The 25,440-nt window shown below is 39.2% G+C and overlaps 1 protein-coding gene across 2 annotated transcripts in view; it reads left to right on the forward strand.

The window, feature by feature from the left end:
- DEPDC1B (DEP domain containing 1B) overlaps positions 1–25,440 on the forward strand; it is a 121,618-nt gene that overhangs the window by 50,419 nt on the left and 45,759 nt on the right. For both annotated transcript variants that reach the window (XM_007973400.3, XM_007973406.3), the window contains exons 3-7: positions 1,225–1,360; positions 3,458–3,585; positions 4,199–4,329; positions 6,234–6,281; positions 9,922–10,062. In XM_007973400.3, coding sequence (XP_007971591.3) covers positions 1,225–1,360; positions 3,458–3,585; positions 4,199–4,329; positions 6,234–6,281; positions 9,922–10,062 — 584 coding nt within the window. The remainder of the gene's footprint in view (positions 1–1,224; positions 1,361–3,457; positions 3,586–4,198; positions 4,330–6,233; positions 6,282–9,921; positions 10,063–25,440) is intronic.

The raw sequence follows: 25,440 nt of genomic DNA on the forward strand, positions 1-25,440 counted from the left end.
CTTTATATTAATAATTCTCCTGCTCTTAGACAGAGGAAAGAGTGCTTTTCTGTATTTGCTTCAAATGGCCTTTAGATCCAAAAAATTATGTCAAAGAGGAATATTTTGAGGTGGCACATTCTGTTTCCTTTAGTACTCTTGTTTGTGATTCTCTGGATTCACCTTCATATAAACTTCCCTTGAACACTATAGACATTTTATAATTCTTTATTTCTGCATTTGCTTTGAGATAAGGTCTTTCATTATTTGTATGATTTTTTTCCTATGGATAATATGGATTAAGCTGTTATTTTGGCTTAAGTAAATAAAAAGTCAAAATAAAAGTCAACAACCCACTGCCTTTTATATCAACATTAAGAACTAGAGTTCTTACATTGCTTTTGCAGTGCAATGTAATGCATTGTATCCTTTTCTAACAAGCCTACAGAAAAAGATTCTGTGATAAAAACTATGTATTCAATCACCTTTCTGTTATTTACCAGGTATGGTATAGAGCAGTTTTAAAAATTAAAATTTATTTAGACTTTTAGGTATTAGTCCAAGGAGTGATGCTGTCAATACACAGGAAGGCTAGGAACAGGGGAGAGTGTGGAAGGGCAGAATAAAGACATGGCCACTTTCTAGCTCCTTCCAAGATGGGTTTCTAGACCGAAGCTCCAATCTCAGTGTGAAGTGCTAGATATTCAATGGAAAAAGGATTAATCTTTATTAGAAATAGTAATACAAGTGAAAATTAAGCCAAATGATTTTTGTGTTAATGTATTCTTTCTTAGCAAGTATTTCTGAGGATTTCTCTACCAATAATTTCTATATGCAGCTCACCATGTATGCATTTTGGCTGGAGTTATGAGGCAGTAAGGATTTTAGCTCAGTGAAAGAAATGGCTTAGTCTAGCATCTCCTTAAGAACCTCTTTGATCATGGGCATCACATGATAAGAGAACAAGTTTTGTTTATTTATTTAAAAATGTGCCACATATTCAATTCCTGTTTTTCTCCATAAATGTTATTTGATGGGCATAATGAATGAATATTAAAAAGAAAACCATATTATTGTTGGGTACAATTAATCATGTGTAATAATTTGATTAAGTATGAGCTCATTTATTATCTGAAGTTTGTAATTACTGTATAACTTTACAGGGACACAAAAGTGGAGACTATTGTTAAAATATCTGTGTCTCCCACTGACTGCAGTAATAGAGAATTTCTTCTTGGGTTTTAGATTTCCTCCTTCTTCACCCCTGAAACCATATCCAAAGAAACCCCCATACCAAAAGGATGTTATTAAGTTTCCAGAATGGAATGATCCCCCACCAGGCACTTCACAAGAGAACATCCCAGTGAGGCCAGTTGTGATGGTAAGTGCCATAACTGAAAGACGGAGGGGCTGGCAGCAGGGAGAATCATCCATGAACTCTTAGGCTTGGTCTGTCTCTCTGTGGTCCTTTATGAACAATAGTTTAAAGGTACTTCAAAACAAAATCATACCTGCCAACAGCTGGGAGACCGGTAACAAAGAAAGACTGACTCTTGCAGGTTTTCACTCTTGCATGTAAATAGTTGTTGTATTGTTTAGGGCAGCAGTCCTCAACCTTTTTGGCACCAGTGATGGGTTTCGTGGAAGACAATTTTTCCATGGACCAGGACTGCTGGGGTGGGGATGGGGGTGGTTTCGGGATGGTTCAAGTGCATTACATTTATTGTGCATTTTATTTCTGTTATTATTACGTTGTAATATAGAATGAGATAATTATGCTACTCACCATAATGTAGAATCAGTAGGAGTCCTGAGCTTGTTTTCCTCCAACTAGATGGTCCCATCTGGGGATGATGGGAGATAGTGACAGATCATCAGGCATTAGATTCTCATAAGGAGCACACAACTTAGATCCCCCAGATACACAGTTCACAAAAGGGTTCACGTTCCTGTGAGAATCTAATGCTGCGGCTGATCTGACAGGAGGTGGAAGTCAGGCAGTATGTGAACAACAGGGAGAGGCTGTAAATACAGATGAAGCTTCACTCACTTGCCCAACGCTCACCTCCTGCTGTGCGGCCTGGTTTATTATAGTCTATGAACTGATACCAGTCTGTGACCTGTGGGTTGAGGACCCCCGGTTCGGGGAATAACAAGAAAAAAAATCTACATGTTCTGTACAGATGAAACCATCCATTTTTTCCCCCTGAATATTTTCAATCTGTGGTTGGTTGAATGCAGAGATGTAAAACCCATAGATATAAAGGGTCAATTGTATATGGCAGCTGTTTTTGTATGTTCAGACTGAGCAGGTTTTTGTTAAAACTCTCTTGTAAACGCCTTTTCTTGTATGTTCTATAATTTATTACTCTTTTTGCTCTTTGTCTCTTCCTCCTAAACTTTGTTATTATTGCCAGTTGAGGGTAAGAAGATTAGGGCATGGAATATTGTGGAATAGCCCCTGACCAAATATATAAACAAAGGTAGATTCTTCTAGTCTTGGAAAACCTAAGCTCATTATAGAATTGACTGCCTCTTTTTTTTTTTTTTTCACATTTTTTCCTTAAAATATCCCCAGTAGAAGACTACCAGGATTGAGGTAATGCTAAAAAGCAAACAAACAAAAAAACCCCTTCTCTTCCTTTTGCCATCTTCAGCTGTCCTTGTGGAGCCTTTTGCAGATGCCTAAGATTTGGGGGCTACTTTCAAACATTGCACTTACTTGATATTTGTTTATAAAAAAATAGACAACCCTCAAAAGTGATACATTTTAATTTCATTTTCAATAATCAATCTGTACTGTGTGTGAATTTAGATATGTATTCCTTAATTTTTTTTTTTTTTTCTGTTGAGACGGAGTCTCGCTCTGTCGCCCAGGCTGGAGTGCAGTGGCCGGATCTCGGCTCACTGCAAGCTCCGCCTCCCGGGTTTACGCCATTCTCCTGCCTCAGCCTCCCGTGTAGCTGGGACTACAGACGCTCGCCACCTCGCCCGGCTATTTTTTTGTATTTTTTACTAGAGACGGGGTTTCACCGGGTTAGCCAGGATGGTCTTGATCTCCTGACCTCGTGATCCGCCTGTCTCGGCCTCCCAAAGTGCTGGGATTACAGGCTTGAGCCACCGCGCCCGGCCCCTTAATTTTTAATTAATAAACTTTTATTTCACTGCTATGTCACTGATTAGTTGAAACATCCACAGGGAAAATTAGCTAGTTAATGCCATACTTATTGCCATAGCTCTTTTGTAATTCATAAATATTCATTTATAATGTGACCTAGTCTTAAGAATCACTCTTTGCTTCTCTGAGGTTCATGCAAAGAAAGTTAGTTTATGTTTCTAATTATTATTTTAAATCAAATTACAGGTGACCAAATCAAAGACATTTCTCATAAAAATCACACCACCTTATATTGAAATACTTATTCTCTCTCTCTCTACTGTTTCTCCTGCCCTCCCTTCTTACATCCCCCTCCATTAGAATTCTGAGATGTGGTACAAGCGTCACAGTATTGCTATTGGAGAGGTTCCAGCTTGCCGTCTTGTCCACCGCAGACAGCTGACAGAGGCCAATGTAGAAGAGATATGGAAGTCTATGACATTATCATAGTATGTACATTTGATATTAATGATAAATTTTAGAGATATTGTTTCCTATTTTGCTACTTCTTCACTCTCTGCATATTTAATTTTCTGAAATTGTATATAAAAATTTCCACTTTGCATTATTTGCAGTTGTGCTCAGTCAACATAGTTTAGCGGAATTCTGGGGATTATCTCCTGCTATTTACATAATAGTTAGGAGTTTAAAAGTTCTTAAGTGTAATAAAATACATAATAGAAAATTTGGTCTCCTAGATATTGATGTACTATTCGTATAAAGTTAATCATATACAGCAAAATTTTGTTTCTCATGAAGATATGCTAATAGTAGTTTCTTATCATTGGGTAAGTTAGTTTTTGTGTTGTAGTAATTTTACTTACAAAATTACTTTCTTGTCATTTGGCGTATTACTAAATCTGTGAAGCAAAATGTTAATAAAAAAAGGATATCCTTTACATTTGTTTTATTGTACTCCATTTCTACCCTTTTTGTCCCACAAAGATTAGGTGCAGTGCATGAAAATAAAGCATTATGAAGATTGATTTTTTGTAGTACCAGGTTTATGAGTAAATATAATATGAAAGAAAGAACTAATTAATATAATTACTTATCTTTTAGTTTACAGAAAATTCTTGGCCTGGATTCCTTAGAAGAAGTTTTAGACATCAAACTTGTCAATTCGAAGTTCATCATCCATAATGTATATAGTGTTAGCAAGCAGGGAGTTGTTATTCTTGATGACAAGTCAAGTAAGTGCATAAACATAATTTTGTTACTTATTGACACAATATATTGGCTGCATAGGTCCATCAGCTCCTGTTTGACCCTTCCCTAAACCCTGAATAAGTTTGTTCCTTCATTACATATATTCTTTCTAATACCTTTTAACAAATTGTTTGGATTAAGGCAATGTCATAGGAAGATGAATATCTAGGAATGAGAGCCTCAGCAAAATCCTTCCAGAAGCTAGTTCAGTGTTAGCCACCTTGGGCATTAAGTGGTTCTGTATTCCCAGGGAGATCTCTGAAAAGTGAGAATATTCAAGACATAACTAAGAGTTTGAGTCAGTTTTTAGGTGGGCCCTGGGATCTGATTGCTTTTAGAATTCTCACTTACATGTTTGTTTTGGTTTCTCTGTGTTAGATTTTCTGGAATAGTCTTGGTTCTTTTTAATAAGGTAGTTTTTAAAATATTGATGTTGCTTTAATTTTTCATATTTCCCACCCTGGGCCAGTTTACAAATCAGAAAAACAAAACAAAATAAAACAAAACATTTAACAGCCACCTAACCTGGTTTTTGATTTGTACAAATGTGGTTAGGGTACTGACAGTGGACCACAGCCCCCACACTGATTTTAAATCTTTCTGTGGATAAGGACCAGATTTGGATGGGCTCATTGATTTGTTCTTCCTTTAGTTCAAACCCTCGATGCTGGGAATTGACTGGAACTTGATGATCTTTGGATGTGAGAAGATGGCATAATACTTTTTGACTTTTTAGAAATATGATTAAATTTAGGGCGGGAGGCTCCTGGGAAGCAGACAGAATATAGCAGAATAGCCTGAACAGTGGTGAGAGGGGAAGAGATTTTTCTAGGCCATGTTTGCTGACAGGAGCAGAACCTGCAGAACCTATCTTCAGACCTGAAACACTTCTCCTTTTATAGTCACTATATAAGGAATGGAGAACAATGAGAATAAGTTTGTAGTGACTTTATGAGTTGTGAAGTTAATATCAACATACAAAATTAAGTTCCATAGAATGAGGGGGAGAGTGCAGCCTTTGAAATACATCTAAAATTCCTCCACATTCTCTGAGTGTAACAAATTAATACTTTTAGTTATCAGTTAGATGATCAATCATCTTTCATTTTATTAAGTAAGATCTTAAGAAAGAAGAGAGCATTTTACAAGACTCCGGTTTGTTAGATCTAACACAATTCAACAAGTGTCTTTGCAGTTTTACAGAAATAGAGAAGGTGAAGTGGCAGCCCGAGTGCTAGTCCATCTCATCAGATGTCTGTGGCAGGGCCTGGAGGGAAGAGATTCTGTACCAAATGGTTCAGCTGGGATTTTTTTGTAGCAATGTTAGGTTACTGTTATTTAAAGGTTGTCCTAATACTAATAGCCTAACATTAATATGTAAGTGGAACTTTCTTGGCCTAAAGCATTTTGAAAATGGAAACATGTAAAATGATACTTATATTGCACCTACAGAATTACCCTTTTTGTGGGGCTGGTGGTGTTTGGTGGACTCGTTTCACAAATGTGTTTGATGACTAATATTTTTTCTTTTCTTTTTCTTCTTTTAATTCTTAAAATAATTGGTTTCTCTTTTGGTTTGTTTGGAGCAAACTATGTGTGTGTGTGTGTGTGTGTATATATATATTTTACTGCAGCTTTAAAAGGTGCATTGTGTCCTTAGAGAAATCTGTAGGCATGATTTATGTAAGCACATGTTGTTACTGCTGCCAAGGAAAGATTTCCATCTTTTAAATGTTCTAATTACATAAATTGGTGATTTGTGATTAGCAGATATGGTTCACATTACTTGTGCAAGTAATGCATTCTTATGATACCAAGTATGTATATGATTTCTTGAGTTATATGGAATTGAATTAAAATTTTCTTCTTCTTTTTATTTTTCCTTCAGAAGAACTTCCTCATTGGGTGCTGTCAGCTATGAAGTGTTTGGCAAATTGTAAGTACTAATTATCTGACAGTTTTGTGAAATTAACAGAAATTAGTGCCCTAAATTAGAAAAAATTTCTGCTCAATGGCCTGAACATTGATTTGACACCTGTGAGACTGGCAGTTAATTATTTTGGGACTACTGTGCTTTTAGTGATAAATTTGTGACTTAGTGAAAGGACTGAATTCTAGAACAATTTTAAAGGGGTTTAGTACTTGTACTTTCTAGTAGATCCATCCACACTAATTCTAATTGCTTCATCACAGGATGAAGGATGGTTTGGAAGGAGAAGAACCTGCATGTAGAGAAATGAGAAAGACTATTCCAGTAATTTGGATGTTAGATGACAGGGCCTGGACCACAGTGGTCCCTGTGAGGATATTTATAGGTATATGAAATCCATTTCATAGGCATGTGATTTCGAGATCAGTGAATATCATAGGTACTGTGAAGGCATTAGTTGTTATAGTATCTCAGAAATGCTACCATTCTTCTGGGAATTTTCAGACGGGTTAACCCAAAGAAGGGATTTTAATGATCAATGGCTTAACCCAAACAAGTAATTTTGATGGAAAGAGTTCTGGTTCTTTTGGCTGACTGATAATAGTGATATTTGGTCTGGAGTGCCTTTTGAGTCTCACAGATACCACAAGGTAGTAGTTTATTCTCCTTTCTTTTGTACAGGACTAGCATTACACATATAGGTGTAAATTCTCTTTAAATTCGTGAGTTAGTAGACCCTAAAATATGGGTTTAGCTGGAATTAATTTTGTTTGATTATAGAATGAAACTAAAATAACTCTTAAGCTTAATGTGGGGCATCTTAGTGGTAATATATGGAACATGATCCTATGATTTTGAATAGTCTTTTGAATGAGTGTTATTCATTCTATACTATCCTTCTGTATATGAATAGTAACCATTAGTTTGTGTGAATCCTAAGTTTCTCTGGGTTTAATTATTAAAATTTTCATTGGTTTTTGGTTAAAATTTTGGAACTTCTGAGTTGCAGAATACTATGGTCTTAGTAGGGGAAGTACTTTTTATTCTTCCTGCTCAGGCGTTTGAAGTAAATGAAATTTAAATTGCATCTTTGTCTAGGGTTGGAAATGATGAGATAGAAAGTATAAATGGGAAGTTAAACTTCCCATTTCCGAACTGGCAAACCAAGGATTTAGAAGTTGATCAGCTAAGAATGAACATAGGAAGCTCGTATAACCAATTTAGCCTGTAATATATTGTAAAATATATAGTAAGATGTTTATGATGTTGAATTTTCAATGATAACTGAAATGTAGTAAAGAACATAATTTTACCGCAAGCAACATGTGCACCTAAAGCCAAAAAACTTCTACAGAAAGCTTAGAATAACTCTTAATTTCTTATCAATGGAGAGCAAAGATGTGAGGAGTGAATTATTAATGATCTTCATGTGTGTGAGGTGAAATGATACTAGGTGGCAAGTGCTGGGAAAAGGGAACTTGTCTTACATGTATCAAGTACAATGCTTTGTGAGTGGTTGGCATATCTGTAAAGATGTTTATGTGTCAAACAAATAAAGGTGGCCAAAGGGCAAGATTAACCTTTTGAGTAACTTTATAAAGTCTATGTTTTCTGAAATTCCTGTTGACCCTCAAAATCTACTTTGAGTCCACCAAAGTCACGACCTGTTTCTTGTCCGTCCTGTCCTTGATAAGTCCAGATTCGCGTTACAGTCATCTAAAAGGGTACAGAAAGGATAGGCTGATTGTATGGTATTTTGAAGGCCTGTTGCTTCCTTTTCTGCTCATGTGCTGCCCGCCTCTTTCTCTTCAGGCCCATCTGTGTTTATTGTCACACCCGTGTGCACATGGGCCTGTATACATTCATTGTTGGCCAGCCTCAATGCTGGTTACATAAATGCAAAACCAGGTTAACTGTGTTTTTCTTCTTTGCACATGTCCAGGATTCAATAAAAAATAGATACAGAAAAGTCAAAGCATTTCTTTTCCAGAATCTGTCAGCAATAACATTTATGAAAAAAAAATTTATTATTATTAAAGTTCAAGATAACTGAGAAAGAAAATGTCATAAAAATATGGCTTCCTCTCATAGGGCTCACTATGCACTGTTTTTTTTTTTTTAGGGAAACCTTTAAAATTTTTTTGCATATTTTTAAGAAGGATGATGAGATGTTCACAAAGGGGTACAACGGCTTAGAATGAACCACATACTTATCCTGCCAGGAGTAATTCTAGGCAATGTGTATTGCTTGCTAGACATATCAACCTAATTATTTTAATTGATTAAGCTTGGGATATGTCAGAGGACGAGGCAAGCAAAATGGCAACTACCTTTGCTGCTGGATTCATGTGGTACCACACACATAGATATTTCACAACATTCATTATTTTAGCCAATCAAATTATTTTATAAGAAGAGAACAGAATATTGAAAGGTAAGAGAGTCTTTAAGGACGATGAAAAAGCCATTTGATCATGTCACGGTGACCTCAAAATGTGAAGACCTGGAATGCTTTACTGCCCTTTTTAACTTGATCCCCTTTCTTTAGTTACAGAAATTCTGTAGGAAGAATTTCCTTTCAGTTTATCTTGGCTGCTGCTTTTGTTCTTCTGGGGATAGAGGTCTATTTGGGTACAGTTGTTTAGTCTTCTGCTGGGCCAGAACTAGCCAATGCGGATGTGGTCCTTTCTTCCATGCTGTAATGGAAATAGAGAAGGCTGGCTACACTGTTCCTCTTGGGACCACTTGCTATTTTCCTCAAGGTGCAGGCAGCTCCAGTTCATCTCTCAACTTGGCAGTGTAAATCTGTGGTCTGTGGATGGATTGGTGGGGCAGTTGTTGCCAACTCTGTAGAGAAATTTCTTGCTCCTCTTTGGGCCATACACTGGCTAAATCTATTATTCTGGCTATTTCCTTGCTTGTTGCTGGAGTAGGGTATGGTTGGGAGCAGGCCGTTTAAGGGTTTCAATGGTTGCTTCAACTTTGCAGTATGACTTTGCTTGATAAACTGTCTTTTGATGGTTGGTCAGGGATCAAATAGACCGTTTATAATCAGAGTGAATTAAGACAAAATATAAAATCTCCTTTTAAGGATTTAAGTTTAACAAATATTTATTAGTCTGAAATAGAGGCAGAAATTGATTATTTTGCTCAACTCTCTGACTGTAGGATTTTATAATATAGCAATGATGAAATAATGAAAAGCTTTAAAAATTGCTTTATAACTTATCTATTACAAATGTGAACTAATTGTTATCTTGGTCAACTTTATTAAGACTAGGATAATGTTGAGTATTTCAAAGAAAATTATCATTGTTTACATTTAATAAAAATGCCTTTCAGAAGAATTTTTTTTAAAAAGACAGGTTTCTTTTAAAATGGAAGTAAGCGGGTGATTTTCTTCATTGTATTATAATAGATTTCTATTTAGACATAAAGCATATGTGTGTAGGCAAAATGTAAAATGTCTGTTTAATTAATGTCAATGTAGAATGCCTATTTAATTAATATCAATTTTCCCCATAAAAACTTTTCTGTATATGTTAAATATCTGAATATCTGTACACGCCACACATATTCACAGAGAATAATACTTAGAGGTAATTACTCCATTAATATTTCTCTTTCACTCTCTTTTTGAAAATAGGGCCCAACTGTTCTGATTTGAAGCAGCCTATGTACTTGGGATTTGAAAAAGATGTCTTTAAAACCATAGCTGATTACTATGGTCACTTGAAAGAGCCTCTGCTTACATTTCATCTTTTTGATGCTTTTGTCAGTGTACTGGGTAAGTTGGAATATAATGAACATATATATGCACCACTGATATTGAATCGTTTTATTTTTCACTATCTTGAGACTTCCATTAGCCAAAGCTCATACCATTTTAAAAATAAAAACTGATAGAGTATTTGGCATAGCTAGAGTCTTGTTCTGTTGCTCTATGAAGAAGTAAAAAAAAGTAGTTAAGCTCTATTAAGAAACTCAAAGCAAGGACCAGTAGGTTTTGTTTCTTAAGAAAGAATATATGTTGTATGTCATTTTTATTCAAAAGACTATTAATTTTATTGGCAGAGGAGAATGTAAGTTTGACATTTACTATTGCTGGCTAAATCTATTATTCTGGCTATGACTTCATGAATAGTCAAGTGTGGTAGGTGTATTTTCATTTAGAAATCTAACTTTTTTAAATAAAAGAAACAGATTTTTGTAGGACTTTGTAATTTAAGACATATAAAATAAATATATTGACTTTATCATTCATTAAAACTTGTAGCTATTCCTCATATAGATTTATACTTTAGAATTTACACTGTGAAAGAAACATGGTAGAAAGGAAAACAACATTATTGTTATAGTTCGTTCTGATATTCCTTTCTTCTTGGAAATCAGATTTTCTTGTTCTTGTAATTGTTCATTAAGTATTATTGTTTTCTTGTCAAAAGAGCTTTAAGGACCAAATTATTGTGTAGGTATCATATTCTGTTAGGTAAAGTTGTAGGAATTAGCATACTTTTGTTTTTGAATATTGTTGGGTTTAACCGTCTTACCCTTTCCCTTCTTTTTCCTTGCTTACTCTTCCTCCTCTTCCTTCTCTATGTCTTTCTTTCATTTTGGAAACTATGGATGCTATCCTTGTATTGTAACAAAGTATCAGCAATGTGTGAATAAGTTACTTGATCTCATGAGAAATACTTTGGATTTTAAGCTTTTGTAGATTTCCTGATAATAACAAAATACAACAATTATCAATCATGTAAATAAGAGTCAGTGTTTTCCGACAGAACAATATTGGAACAAATTAAAGGATTAGGCCTATTACTGGGTTTTGAGACTACTGGATCTTCTTGGTATTTTGGTTCCAACTAAGGAGAATTGAGGGCCCATGGACTTGTGAGGGTCATGCCTAATGATGAATATATGCTTATGGACTAATTGGGTAGATTCCTATTACAGCCACTGTATTAGGAATTGCATTGCTGCAGAGAAATACCTGAGACTTGGTAATGAGTAACGAAAAGAGGTTTAATTGGTTCTGCAGGCTGTTCAAGAAGCAGTGTCTGCCTTTGGGGAGTCCTCAGGGAGCTTTTACTCATGGCAGAAGGCAAAATGAGAGTAGGCATCTTACATGGCAGCAGCAGGATCAAAAGGGATAGGGGAGGTGCTACACACTTTAAAATAACTAGATCTGGGGAGAACTTACAGTTGCAACAAGGTCACCAAGGGGGGTAATGCTAAGCCATTAGAAATTGACCTCATGATCCAATCACCTTCCACCATGCCCCACCTCGAATGCTGGGGATTAGCTTTCAACATGAGATTTGGGCAGGGATGCATATCCAAACCATACCAGCCACTTACTGCCTTTATGTCACTGTTAAAATAAGAGTTCTGAAGATTGTATTAAAAATAACTTCTTATATTTCATTCTCTTTTTCTGTTTTTATAATGTTCTGTAGTAAAATCTGTTTTGGAAACTTTTTCAAAAACAAATTCCAATTTGTATCAGTTATAATTATGATGTCACTGCTTTATTTTATCACAACTGTTCATTTTGATCTTAACTAGGAATGAAAGCTGGCTGTTTCTAAATTGGTATCAGAGTCAGCTACCCTCTAATGTATCATCTTTAGAGGCTTTAGGGTGGCATGGGATGGGCAGATTGGGGGAATTTATTGCCCTTAGGTATCAGCATGAATAAACTAATGCATGTGGATGGTAATACATTAACCTTGCCTAATCCAGTCCTGTTCAAGTGAATATATTTGAGATATCCTACATCGAAAACTATTTTCTTAGATCCTTACGTAGAGGAAGTAGGAAGAAGAAGGTCTTCTAGATACAGAAGACCATAGTTTGTTTATATGTTTAACAGAGATTATCTAACATAGCAATCCTGTTAGAATCTATGGGAAAGGGTAAATATCTAGATATGTAGGTTGGATCCCAGTGGAGTTGACCCATCCTTTCAACCTTTTACTTACTTTGATTGGAATAGGATGTCATTAAAGTATTAAAGTAAATAATAAGTCTACTTTGTGTAGAAGCTAAAAATTCTACAGCATTTTCAATGGAAGTGATGTTCAGCTTAGTTAATGAACTTCTTTTGAGGTTTCTTCCTTTGCTTGTGGCATGGTTGGGCTTGGTGGCAAAGCTGTATGAGAGCAGTTAGTCATCACTGATACATGAGATAGGACATCTAAAGGTTCTTTAAAAAAGACTTGGCAGTTGTGGAGATGAGAATTTGTTACTTATATTAAAAAAATTATTTAATTTGACCCAGCTGTCTGACCTACCAGTATGACTCCATTGTAATTGATCTTCATTTCCAAATAGAAATTCCTTGTAGTGAGATCAGAGCTCAGCTGACTCTTGAATGGGGTGATTGAGATAGAGTAGCATTCTTTACTCACACTCCACACCCAACCTAGAGTCCGTTGAGATGTGTAGCATGCTGTAATTTGGCATATTGAGGAAAAGACGGAGGCAGATAGGAAGCAGAAAAGGCCACAGGAGCAGGGTAGACTGTTTCAGAAAATTGAGTGACTTGTAGGTTGTATAATCTGAGAACCCACACTGTTCATCTGTAGGCCAAATATGGCCCACATAAATTCACCATGAATACATCTGATTTGACTTGTGTTTTTAAAAAGAGAATTTAATTAAATTGCCAATCCTTAAGAAATAGGAGATTCACATAAGAATTCATATTTCTGGCTTTTTAAAAAAATTTAGAAGATCTGACAGCCCTGGGCTTGAATTTTTGGTGGCACAGACAGCTACAGCTGCATAGTGAGTGCTTCCACTAGAAGCAGCAAGTGTTTAAGGGGCATTAACTCCAGTTTGCCAAATCTCTAATATTCCTGGTTGCTTCTCAGACTCTGAAGCCAAGTTCACTTGATGCTCTTCACTTATTTATTTCATTTGTGTGCTCCTGTAGGCAGTTGAGCTTGCAACTCCTGGTTTATTTGTTAGGAGACTGAAATACTGAGATAATAGCTCTTTGCTGTTCCCTTTCTCCTAAATGTTAAATATAGAAAATGCCATAGACATTCACTAGATTGATTATGCACTGAATCATTCAACTCAAATAGGTTGAGATCTTCCGTTGTGATTTTTAACCTAGAAGCATCCATAAGGTTAGAATTTCCATTCTTTGGTTCTTTTGTCTAGTGCCTTTAAGGAGACCCTCTGGAGCGGTGAAATCTTTGCCTTATTACCTCTCTGCCCTTATGTTCTTCAAGTTATGTCAGGGTCCGTATCCCATGGTAATTATTAAGGGAAAGCAATTCTTTTTTTTTTTTTTTTTTTTTTTTTTTCAGAGTGCCTAGTTTGTGTGCTTGACCAGGCAGAGAGCTCTTGCTCATGTTGGTCCAAAGTTCTTGCTGATGGTGCTATCTGCTCTCAGAGCCCAGGGCTTATGGCTGGCGTTTTTTTTTGTTTTGTTTTGTTTTCCTCTTGAGATAGAGTTTCACTCTTGTTGCCCAGGGTGAAGTGCAATGGCACGATCTCGGCTCACCACAACCTCCACATTCTGGGTTCTAGTGATTATTTTGCCTCAGCCTCCTAAGTAGCTGAGATTACAGGCATGCACCACCATGGCCAACTAATTTTCTATTGGCTGGAGCTTTTAAAGATGCAGATGGGGTAAGGATGTTGAATTACCTCAAAACATAATGATTGCTGCTTACCATGATTGTCAGAATAAAGTGGAGCTAGGTATTCATTAAAGGTGGAAATTTAGTGAAATGCCTAGGTATAACCTGGTATAACTAAATAAACAAGCTATTTATTTATTTTTATTTAATTAATTAATTTATTTATTTTTTTGAGATGGAGTCTCACTCTGTCACCCAGGATGGGGTGCAGTGGCGCAATCTCGGCTCACTGCAAGCTCTACCTCCCAGGTTCACGCCATTCTCCTGCCTCAGCCTACTGAGTAGCTGGGACTACAGGCGCCCACCACCATGCCTGGCTAATATTTTGTATTTTTAGTAGAGATGGGGTTTCACCGTGTTAGCCGGGATGGTCTCGATCTCCTGACCTCGTGGTCTGCTCGCCTCGACCTCCCAAAGTGCTGAGATTACAGGCTTGAGCTACTGCACCCGGCCTATTTACTTTTAATTTTTAAGAGCATTGGGAATGATTTATTTCCAAGATTCATGATTGCAGATAATGTGTGGACAGCAAGTGGTCACAAAGGAGGTCCGCTGTATGTATCTGACTTGGAAGGAAAAAACTCTGATAGGACAGTGAGTTCTTTGGCTTCCTCATTCAGACCATGCATGCCAGTGTTTCTGTTTCCTCCTTCTTGGCCATTGCTTGGTCTCTAGGCAGATTAAATTCTTAGAAGGGTGCTGGTCACCCAGAGATTGCAGTTATGCAAGAGTTGGCTTTTAAAGTTTAGTGTCCCATAATTGGATTTTTCACTGCTGCAAACACTACTGCATGCCACTCTCTGCCATTTGCCTATGCCTGTCCAAAGGTGCCTCTTACATTTTCATTGGTAGTAGCTTTAAGTCCCTGACTCACACACACAACATTGTGCTTCCTGGATTTGTGGGTATAATTTGTGAGTGTAAAGGGGCATCCCATACTATTTCTGAGGCACAGTTTCAAATAAAATGGTATTTTATAGCCTGCATTAATGGGAAATTACTTTCAATTAGAATTCTGAGTAATTTGCATGTAATGTTTATAAAGTGAAGGAAAAATGTCAAGCATTTCACTAACAAATGAAAGCAAAGCTCACAAGACTCTGCCAGAAATGAATTCCAAGAACACTTTCTTTATCATTTCTCCTTTCAGCTAACAAATCTACAGGCTGGTGATTTAGCCTGGGCAGCTCTTCAGGTCTCAGCTGGGCTCACTCCCAGGACTGCAGGCTGTTGGTAGGGGCCTCCCAGGTCTGGAGGTTGGCTGGGGTGACTCAGTTCTGCTTCACATGTCTCTCTCCAGCAGGCTACCCCTGGCATGTTCTCACAGTGAAGACAGAGCTTCTGTTGGAGTACTTGCCTACAGCTACTCTTTTTCCAAGCCTCCAGCATAGCTTTCTTGTATGCTTCCCAAGTCTGTTTCACAGTTTCTCCAGAAGAATTCAGTCATTTTACATGGAGTAGACAGACAGTCTTGCAGATCTTCTTGGCCAGAGGAAGTCACCAGAGTAAGGAAGGAAAGAAGAGGCGAGGAAGGCAGCAGGGCCAGCTCCTCTTGGTAAAGTGTGAACACTAACTGAATAGTACCTACCATAGAGAAGGCAGGAGAGTAACTTCAGGGGTGAGGAGTCCCGTCCAGGCTCTAAAGAGAAACAGACATTGATTCCAGTCCTGGCTTCTCCACTCACTGTGGGTAAGTTATTTATCCCCTAGCCTCAGATTCCTCAGAAGTGAAATGGGATAATGCTATTAACTACCGCCATAAGGACTTTGTGAAGTTCAGATACACGCAAAGAGCTTGGCACAGCAGCTGGCACATAGCAGGCACTCAAGGAAATGATGATTGTGGTAGTACTTAGGTGAGGGCATAATACAGGTTTTAAAAGGAATGCCCTGGCCTGTGGCTTATTCTGCTGGCTTATTCAGGACAAGGACAGGGATAGACATTTCCCCTGACTTCTCTTCACTTCCAGAAGTGCACTGGCGACTTGCCCCAGTCTTCTGTCCCCAATACCACCACACTCACCTAAAATCCCAGACCTGGATGCTGCCTTATCCCCACAGCTGTTGAGGTCTCCATTCCCCAGGCTGGCTTATATAAAGGAGCACCAGGGACCCAGCCTAGAGGCACCCCTGGTAGTTTGCCAGTGGTCCCTGGTGGTCAAATGTCCAAGGCCTTGGGCACTGAGTGCTTTAGAGGCCATAGGCCCTTGAAGCAAGGCCCGTGCTGGGCACTGCAGAAGGCAGAGGCCAGGTCGGGAGTGGCCACTGCTGTCCAGCTTTGGTCTTGTGTGGCCAGATGCACCCATGACTCTTAGGCAGGAGCTGGATATTCTGGGTAAGTTATGTGTGGCCGCTGGGCTTAACTTTGCAGAGGGGGCGCTCTCGCCAGGTGGGTGGAGGCTGCAGGATTTGGAGCTGAGTGCGTCCAGGCTACAACCAAGGCAGGTGGCCTGGCTGGCTGCTCAGTTCGCAGCAGCTGCCTTTCCCCAGCATGCCTGTGGTGGTGGCATCAATGATCCTGGCACGTGGGATGACGCCTGGCAGCCAGTTTGGGGTGAGGAGTGGCTTCCAGGATACAGGCATGGAGTGCTCCAGCCAAGTGCTGCCATTGCTGTGTCCCCGTGTGCTCTGAGTGGCCTGGGCTGCCCCGCCAGATGGCCTCTTAGTGCCCCTGGTGCCCCAGGTTCAGGCAGAGGGCACAGTGCCCAGGCGCAGTTTCATAGTTAATGCAACAGCAACAAAATAGACAAAATTTTCCACTGGTCCTTTAGATAGGTTCTTTCCAACAGCTTTGGAGAGTGAGGGTGTCTCTTCATCCTCATCAGCACAGGACATCATTCATGTTGAACAGTTTTGACATTATGTACACCAGGAATAGGTTTCGTGAGCAGGGAGATTCCCAGGATAGCCAGGATGGTTACAAAAATGGCAAAGTTCAGATAGTGTGCTCCACTTATTAACCTAAGACAGCCACCAGCCACCGACCAGTTTTCTGTTCTTTGGGTGAACTCTGTGATCCTATGAATAAGGCTGACCACAATTTCAGTGAGACCCTAGAGGCCCCTGTTGATTGACTCTTTTATAGTAGACGGCAAGGAGAAAAATAACTATAATTGGAGGCCCTGTAATGAGCGATTTATTCTGTGTAATAGAAGAGTGGCCGATTTGGAGATATCTGTGCTAATAGGACCCATATGATGCAAATGAGACTTGTCAGGATGAGAAATGACCTGGAGAGTCCTTATCATCACTTACCCTTTCCAGAATCCACTTGCTTTCCCTGGCAGTTGCTGATATATTGCCAGTGCCTTCTTCCTTTTCAGATCTGGTTTCCACATGGTCCTTGCAGGGAGCTGGAGAGTCCTCCCCATCACCTGTACTCTCCAGAATCCACTCTGGGTCACATGAAGTTGATGACATGTGGGAACATGTCATTTCCCTGAGAAGAAATCTTCCTCATTTCTGCTGAGAATATCCTCAGGAGCAGCTGACGAGTCTTCGTCTTTACAGCTGCCCTCATAGATGGTGTCCAGGGGCTAATCATATTCGTTGATTCTTGAGGCTGCCATTGTCTTTTTTTTTTTTTTTTTTTTTATACTTTAAGTTCTAGGGTATATGTGCACAACGTGCTGGTTTGTTACATATGTATACATGTGCCATGTTGGTGTGCTGCCCCATCAACTTGTCAGCACCCATCAACTTGTCCTTTACATGAGGTATAACTCCCAATGCCATCCCTCTCCCCTCCCCCCTCCCCCCTCCCCCCTCCCCATAATAGGCCCCGGTGTGTGATGTTCCCCTTCCCGTGTCCAAGTGATCTCATTGTTCAATTCTCACCTATGAGTGAGAACATGCGGTGTTTGGTTTTCTGTTCTTGCGATAGTTTGCTGAGAATGACGGTTTCCAGCTGCATCCATGTCCCTACAAAGGACACGAACTCATCCTTTTTTATGGCTGCATAGTATTCCATGGTGTATATGTGCCACATTGTCTTAATCCAGTCTGTCACTGATGGACATTTGGGTTGATTCCAAGTCTTTGCTATTGTGAATAGTGCCGCAATAAATATACGTGTGCATGTGTCTTTATAGCAGCATGATTTATAATCCTTTGGGTATATCCCCAGTAATGAGATGGCTGGGTCATATGGTACTTCTAGTTCTAGATCCTTGAGGAATCGCAATACTGTTTTCCACAATGGTTGAACTAGTTTACAATCCCACCAACAGTGTAAAAGTGTTCCTATTTCTCCACATCCTCTCCAACACCTGTTGTTTCCTGACTTTTTAATGATTGCCATTCTAACTGGTGTGAGATGGTATCTCATTGTGGTTTTGATTTGCATTTCTCTGATGGCCAGTGATGATGAGCATTTTTTCATGTGTCTGTTGGCTGTATGAATGTCTTCTTTTGAGAAATGTCTGTTCATATCCTTTGCCCACTTTTGGATGGGGTTGTTTGTTTTTTTCTTGTAAATTTGTTTGAGTTCTTTGTAGGTTCTGGATATTAGCCCTTTGTCAGATGAGTAGATTGCAAAAATTTTCTCCCATTCTGTAGGTTGCCTGTTCACTCTGATGGTAGTTGCTTTTGCTGTGCAGAAGCTCTTTAGTTTAATGAGATACCATTTGTCAATTATGGCTTGTGTTACCGTTGCTTTTAGTGGTTTAGACATGAAGTCCTTGCCCATGCCTATGTCCTGAATGGTATTACCTAGGTTTTCTTCTAGGGTTTTTATGGTTTTAGGTCTAACATTTAAGTCTCTAATCCATCTTGAATTAATTTTCATATAAGGATTAAGGAAAGGATCCAGTTTCAGTTTTCTGCTTATGGCTAGCCAATTTTCCAGCACCATTTATTAAAGAGGGAATCCTTTCCCCATTTCTTGTTTTTGTCAGGTTTGTCAAAGATCAGACAGTTGTAGATGTGTGGTATTATTTCTGAGGACTCTGTTCTGTTCCATTGGTCTATATCTCTGTTTTGGTACCAGTACCATGCTGCTTTGGTTACTGTAGCCTTGTAGTATAGTTTGAAGTCAGGTAGCGTGATGCCTCCAGCTTTGTTCTTTTGGCTTAGGATTGTCTTGGCAATGAGGGGTCTTTTTTGGTTCCATGTGAACTTTAAAGCAGTTTTTTTTTCGAATTCTGTGAATAAAGTCATTGGGAGCTTAATGGCGATGGCATTGAATCTATAAATTACCTTGGGCAGTGTGGCCATTTTCATAATATTGATTCTTCCTATCCATGAGCATGGTATGTTCTTCCATTTGTTTGTGTCCTCTTTGATTTCACTGAGCAGTGGCTTGTAGTTCTCTTTGAAGAGGTCCTTTACATCCCTTGTAAGTTGGATTCCTAGGTATTTTATTCTCTTTGAAGCAATTGTGAATGGAAGTTCATTCATGATTTGGCTCTCTGTTTGTTTGCTACTGATGTATAAGAATGCTTGTGATTTTTGCACATTAATTTTGTATCCTGAGACTTTGCTGAAGTTTCTTATCAGCTTAAGTAGATTTTGGGCTGAGATGATGGGGTTTTCTAAATGTACAATCATGTCATCTGCAAACAGGGACAATTTGACTTCTTCTTTTCCTAACTGAATACCCTTGATTTCTTTCTCTTGCCTGATTGCCCTAGCCAGAACTTCCAACACTATGTTGAATAGGAGTGGTGAGAGAGGGCATCCCTGTCTTGTGCCAGTTTTCAAAGGGAATTTTTCCAGTTTTTGCCCATTTAGTATGATATTGGCTGTGGGTTTGTCATAAATAGCTCTTATTATTTTGAGGTACGTTCCATCAATATCGAATTTATTGAGCGTTTTTAGCATGAAGGGCTGTTGAATTTTGTCAAAAGCCTTTTCTGCATCTATTGAGATAATCATGTGGTTCTTGTCTTTGGTTTTGTTTATATGCTGAGTTATGTTTATTGAGTTGCGAATGTTGAACCAGCCTTGCATCCCAGGGATGAAGCCCACTTGATAATAGTGGATAAGCTTTTTGATGTGCTGCTGGATTTGGTTTGCCAGTATTTTATTGAGGATTTTTGCATCGATGTTCATCAGGGATATTGGTGTAAAATTCTCTTTTTTTGTTGTGTCTCTGCCAGGCTTTGGTATCAGGATGATGTTGGCCTCATAAAATGAGTTAGGGAAGATTCCCTCTTTTTCTATTGATTGGAATAGTTTCAGAAGGAATGGTACCAGCTCCTCCTTGTACCTCTGGTAGAATTCAGCTGTGAATCCATCTGATCCTGGACTCTTTGGTTGGTAGGCTATTAATTATTGTCTCAATTTCAGAGTCTGCTATTGGTCTATTCAGGGATTCAACTTCTTCCTGGTTTAGTCTTGGAAGAGTGTAAGTGTCCAGGAAATTATCCATTTCTTCTAGATTTTCCAGTTTATTTGCGTAGAGGTGTTTCTAGTATTCTCTGATGGTAGTTTGTATTTCTGTGGGGTCGGTGGTGATATCCCTTTTATCATTTTTTATTGCATCTATTTGATTCTTCTCTCTTTTCTTCTTTATTAGTCTTGCTAGCGGTCTGTCAATTTTGTTGATCTTTTCAAAAAACCAACTCCTGGATTCATTGATTTTTTGGAGGGTTTTTTGTGTCTCTATCTCCTTCAGTTCTGCTCTGATCTTAGTTATTTCTTGCCTTCTGCTAGCTTTCGAATGTGTTTGCTCTTGCTTCTCTAGTTCTTTTAATTGTGATGTTAGAGTGTCAATTTTAGATCTTTCCAGCTTTCTCTTGTGGGCATTTAGTGTTATAAATTTCCCTCTACACACTGCTTTAAATGTGTCCCAGAGATTCTGGTATGTTGTATCTTTGTTCTCATTGGTTTCAAAGAACATCGTTATTTCTGCCTTCATTTCGTTATGTACCCAGTAGTCATTCAGGAGCAGGTTGTTCAGTTTCCATGTAGTTGAGCGGTTTTGATTGAGTTTCTTAGTCCTGAGTTCTAGTTTGATTGCACTGTGGTCTGAGAGACAGTTTGTTATAATTTCTGTTCTTGTACATTTGCTGAGGAGTGCTTTACTTCCAATTATGTGGTCAATTTTGGAATAAGTGCGATGTGGTGCTGAGAAGAATGTATATTCTGTTGATTTGGGGTGGAGAGTTCTATAGATGTCTATTAGGTCTGCTTGGTGCAGAGCTGAGTTCAATTCCTGGATATCCTTGTTAACTTTCTGTCTCGTTGATCTGTCTAATGTTGACAGTGGAGTGTTGAAGTCTCTCATTATTATTGTATGGGAGTCTAAGTCTCTTTGTAAGTCTCTAAGGACTTGCTTTATGAATCTAGGTGCTCCTGTATTGGGTGCATATATATTTAGGATAGTTAGCTCTTCCTGTTGAATTGATCCCTTTACCATTATGTAATGACCTTCTTTGTCTCTTTTGATCTTTGATGGTTCAAAGTCTGTTTTATCAGAGACTTGTATTGCAACCCCTGCTTTTTTTTGTTCTCTATTTGCTTGGTAGATCTTCCTCCATGCCTTTATTTTGAGCCTATGTTGTCTCTGCATGTGAGATGGGTCTCCTGAAAACAGCAGACTGATGGGTCTTGACTCTTTATCCAGTTTGCCAGTCTGTGTCTTTTAATTGGAGCATTTAGTCCATTTACATTTAAGGTTAATATTGTTATGTGTGAAGTCGATCCTGTCATTATGATATTAACTGGTTATTTTGCTCGTTAGTTGATGCAGTTTCTTCCTAGCCTCGATGGTCTTTACATTTTGGCATGTTTTTGCAATGGCTGGTTCCGGTTGTTCCTTTCCTTGTTTAGTGCTTTCTTCAGGGTCTCTTGTAAGGCCGGCCTGGTGGTGACAAAATCTCTAAGCATTTGCTTATCTGTAAAGGATTTTATTTCTCCTTCACTTATGAAACTTAGTTTGGCTGGATATGAAATTCTGGGTTGAAAATTCTTTTCTTTAAGAATGTTGAATATTGGCCCCCACTCTCTTCTGGCTTGTAGAGTTTCTGCCGAGAGATCTGCTGTTAGTCTGATGGGCTTCCCTTTGTGGGTAACCCTACCTTTCTCTCTGGCTGCCCTTAAGATTTTTTCCTTCATTTCAACTTTGTTGAATCTGGCAATTATGTGTCTTGGAGTTGCTCTTCTTGAGGAGTATCTTTGTGGCGTTCTCTGTATTTCCTGAATTTGAATGTTGGCCTGCCCTACTAGGTTGGGGAAGTTCTCCTGGATGATATCCTGAAGAGTGTTTTCCAACTTGGTTCCATTTTCCCCGTCACTTTCAGGCACCCCAATCAGACGTAGATTTGGTCTTTTTACATAATCCCATATTTCTTGCAGGCTTTGTTCATTTCTTTTTCTTCTTTTTTCTTTTGGTTTCTCGTCTCGCTTCATTTCATTCATTTGATCCTCAATCGCTGATGCTCTTTCTTCCAGTTGATCAAGTGGGTTACTGAAGCTTGTGCATTTGTCACGTATTTCTCGTGTCATGGTTTTCATCTCTGTCATTTCATTTATGACCTTCTCTTGATTAATTACTCTAGCTATCAATTCTTCCACTTTTTTTTCAAGATTTTTAATTTCTTTGCGCTGGGTACGTAATTCCTCCTTTAGCTCTGAGAAGTTTGATGGACTGAAGCCTTCTTCTCTCATCTCGTCAAAGTCATTCTCCGTCCAGCTTTGATCCGTTGCTGGCGATGAGCTGCGCTCCTTTGCAGGGGGAGATGCGCTCTTATTTTTTGAATTTCCAGCTTTTCTGCCCGGCTTTTTCCCCATCTTTGTGGTTTTATCTGCCTCTGGTCTTTCATCATGGTGACGTACTGATGGGATTTTGGTGTAGGTGTCCTTCCTGTTTGATAGTTTTCCTTCTAACAGTCAGGACCCTCAGCTGTAGGTCTGTTGGAGATTGTTTCAGGTCCACTCCAGACCCTGTTTGCCTGGGTATCAGCAGCAGAGGCTGCAGAAGATGGAATATTGCTGAACAGCAAATGTACCTGTCTGATTCTTACTTTGGAAGCTTCCTCTCAGGGGTGTACTCCACCCTGTGAGGTGTGGGATGTCAGACTGCCCCTAGTGGGGGATGTCTCCCAGTTAGGCTACTCAGGGGTCAGGGACCCACTTGAGCAGGCAGTCTGTCCCTTCTCAGATCTCAACCTCTGTGTTGGGAGATCCACTGCTCTCTTCAAATCTGTCAGACAGAGTTGTTTGCGTCTGCAGAGGTTTCTGCTGCTTTGTTGTTGTTGTTGTTGTTGTTGTTGAGCTGTGTGTGCCCTGTTCCCAGAGGTGGAGTCTACCGAGACAGGCAAGTTTCCTTGAGCTACTGTGAGCTCCACCCAGTTGGAGCTTCCCAGAGGCTTTGTTTACCTACTTAAGCCTGAGCAATGGCGGGCGCCCCTCCCCCAGCCTGGCTGCTGCCTTGTGGTTAGATGGCAGACTGCTGTGCTAGCAGTCAGGGAGGCTCCGTGGGCGTGGGACCCTCCCGGCCAGGTTTGGGATATAATCTCCTGGTGTGCCTGTTTGCTTAAAGTGCATTATTGGGGTGGGAGTTACCCGATTTTCCAGGTGTTGTGTGTCTCAGTTCCCGTGGCTAGGAAAAGGGATTCCCTTCCCCCTTGCGCTTGCCAGGTGAGGGGATGCCTCACCCTGCTTCAGCTCTCCCTGGTCGGGCTGCAGCAGCTGACCAGTACCGATTGTCCGGCACTCCCAAGTGAGATGAACCCAGTACCTCAGTTGAAAATGCAGAAATCACAGGTCTTCTGTGTCCTTCGCGCTGGGAATTGGAGACTGGAGCTGTTCCTATTCAGCCATCTTGCTCCGCCCCCTACAGTCTTCTAACATTATCCACAATGTAGAGGTATTTCTGGAGGTTCACACCCTTTCAATAACAGGAGCACAATATTCTGCTGCATACAGATGTCTTCCGCAGTAGGAGTTCTTGCACTCATTTGTCTTCTGAGAATATTATTGAAAATTTGAACACGTCTTTTTGGTTCTTAAAATCAGCGAGCTGTGGATTGGCTCCCAAGTGCTAAAGAGCCCACAGTTGCAGAGTTCCTGAGTGGGTTGAGTGCACCTTCAGTCTGTGGCTGGTTTTTATTTGTGCCTGCAGAATTTCTTTCACGGCAACCAGAATTTTGGAAACTTCTGTAGCCTTTTCTGCTTCTTTGTTTTGTTTTGGTTTGATTTTTGGTTAGAAATGCTTTTCTTTTCCAGAACAGCCATGCTCTTCAGGGCCTGCACAGTGCCTGCCACAGATGTGCAAGGCATCCCAGGAGAAAACAAAGCCCCCACTGCTTGGTGGGGCCAGGTTGCTTGCTGTTGGTCTCCATGTCCTCCCCTTTCCCGTCCAAGGCTGTCACTGGCTTGGGCTGCTCCCTTGGTTCTTGCAGCCATGCCGAGTGCACATCTCCCGATAGCTCCTACTCTGGGCAAGGAGCTGACTCGGCAATGGACAAATTGAGGCAACCAAATAGTAAACACAAATGGATAGTCAACACATTTTTTGAAAGAACATCCGAAAGACAAAATGGGGAATGGCAAGTCTGTCTAATACATGATTTTGAGAAAACTGGATATTCATATAAAGAAGTATGAAGAGGATTGTTATGTTGTACAACACACAAAAATCAACTCAAATTAAAGACCGAAACTTAATATCAGAAACGATGAAACTTTTAAAAGAAAACATAGGGTGAATGTATGTTTAGGGAAACTGAAATTCATGCTCACAGGTTGGAAAAAGAAAAATATGGAGAAAAACATAGAGGAAAATGATTCTGCCAATAAAGTGGGTTGGAAATAATTTTTTCTTTTGTCACAAAAATCATTGCTAACAGAAACAAAAATAAGTGTGGGACTATAGAAAACTGAAGAGCTTCTGCATAGGAAAGAAAATAATCAACCAATACAGAAGGCATCCAGTAGATTGGGACAAAATTATGGGGGATTATATATCTGAAAGGCTTGTTATCTAACATGTACAAGAAATTAATACTACTATGTAGGAAAAACAACACCACCACAAAACAACAGCAAATAACTAAATGGAAATTGGGCAAATAACCTGAATAAATGTTTCTGAATAGAAGACATGAATTTGACTACCAAGTAAAAGGTTCTCAACATACCTAATCATCATGAAAATGTATATGAAAACTCACTGAGATATCGTCTCCACTCTAATTGGAATTAATGTTACAAAAAAGAAAGAAATTTTTTACAATGCAATGATCAGTGTGGAGTTGGACAAAGGGGTACTGTTACACTATTACACAATGTAGGGTGGAATTTAAGTCAGTATGCACACTATGAAAAATAGTTGGAAGTTGCTCAAAAAATAAAATACAACTATCATTTGCTGTAGTAATTCCACCACTAAGTATACATTTTAAGCAAATGAAATCAGTGTATTGAAGAGATAGGTGAAATCCTACATTTCTTGACACATTATTGACAATACTCAAGATATGGAATCAACCACCTGTCCATGAGCAGATGAAGAGATAAGGAAAATGCAGTATATACACAGTGGAATGCTCTTCATCATAAAA

The sequence above is a fragment of the Chlorocebus sabaeus genome, chromosome 4 (assembly GCF_047675955.1).
Source record: "Chlorocebus sabaeus isolate Y175 chromosome 4, mChlSab1.0.hap1, whole genome shotgun sequence".
Taxonomy (NCBI): Eukaryota; Metazoa; Chordata; class Mammalia; order Primates; family Cercopithecidae; genus Chlorocebus; species Chlorocebus sabaeus.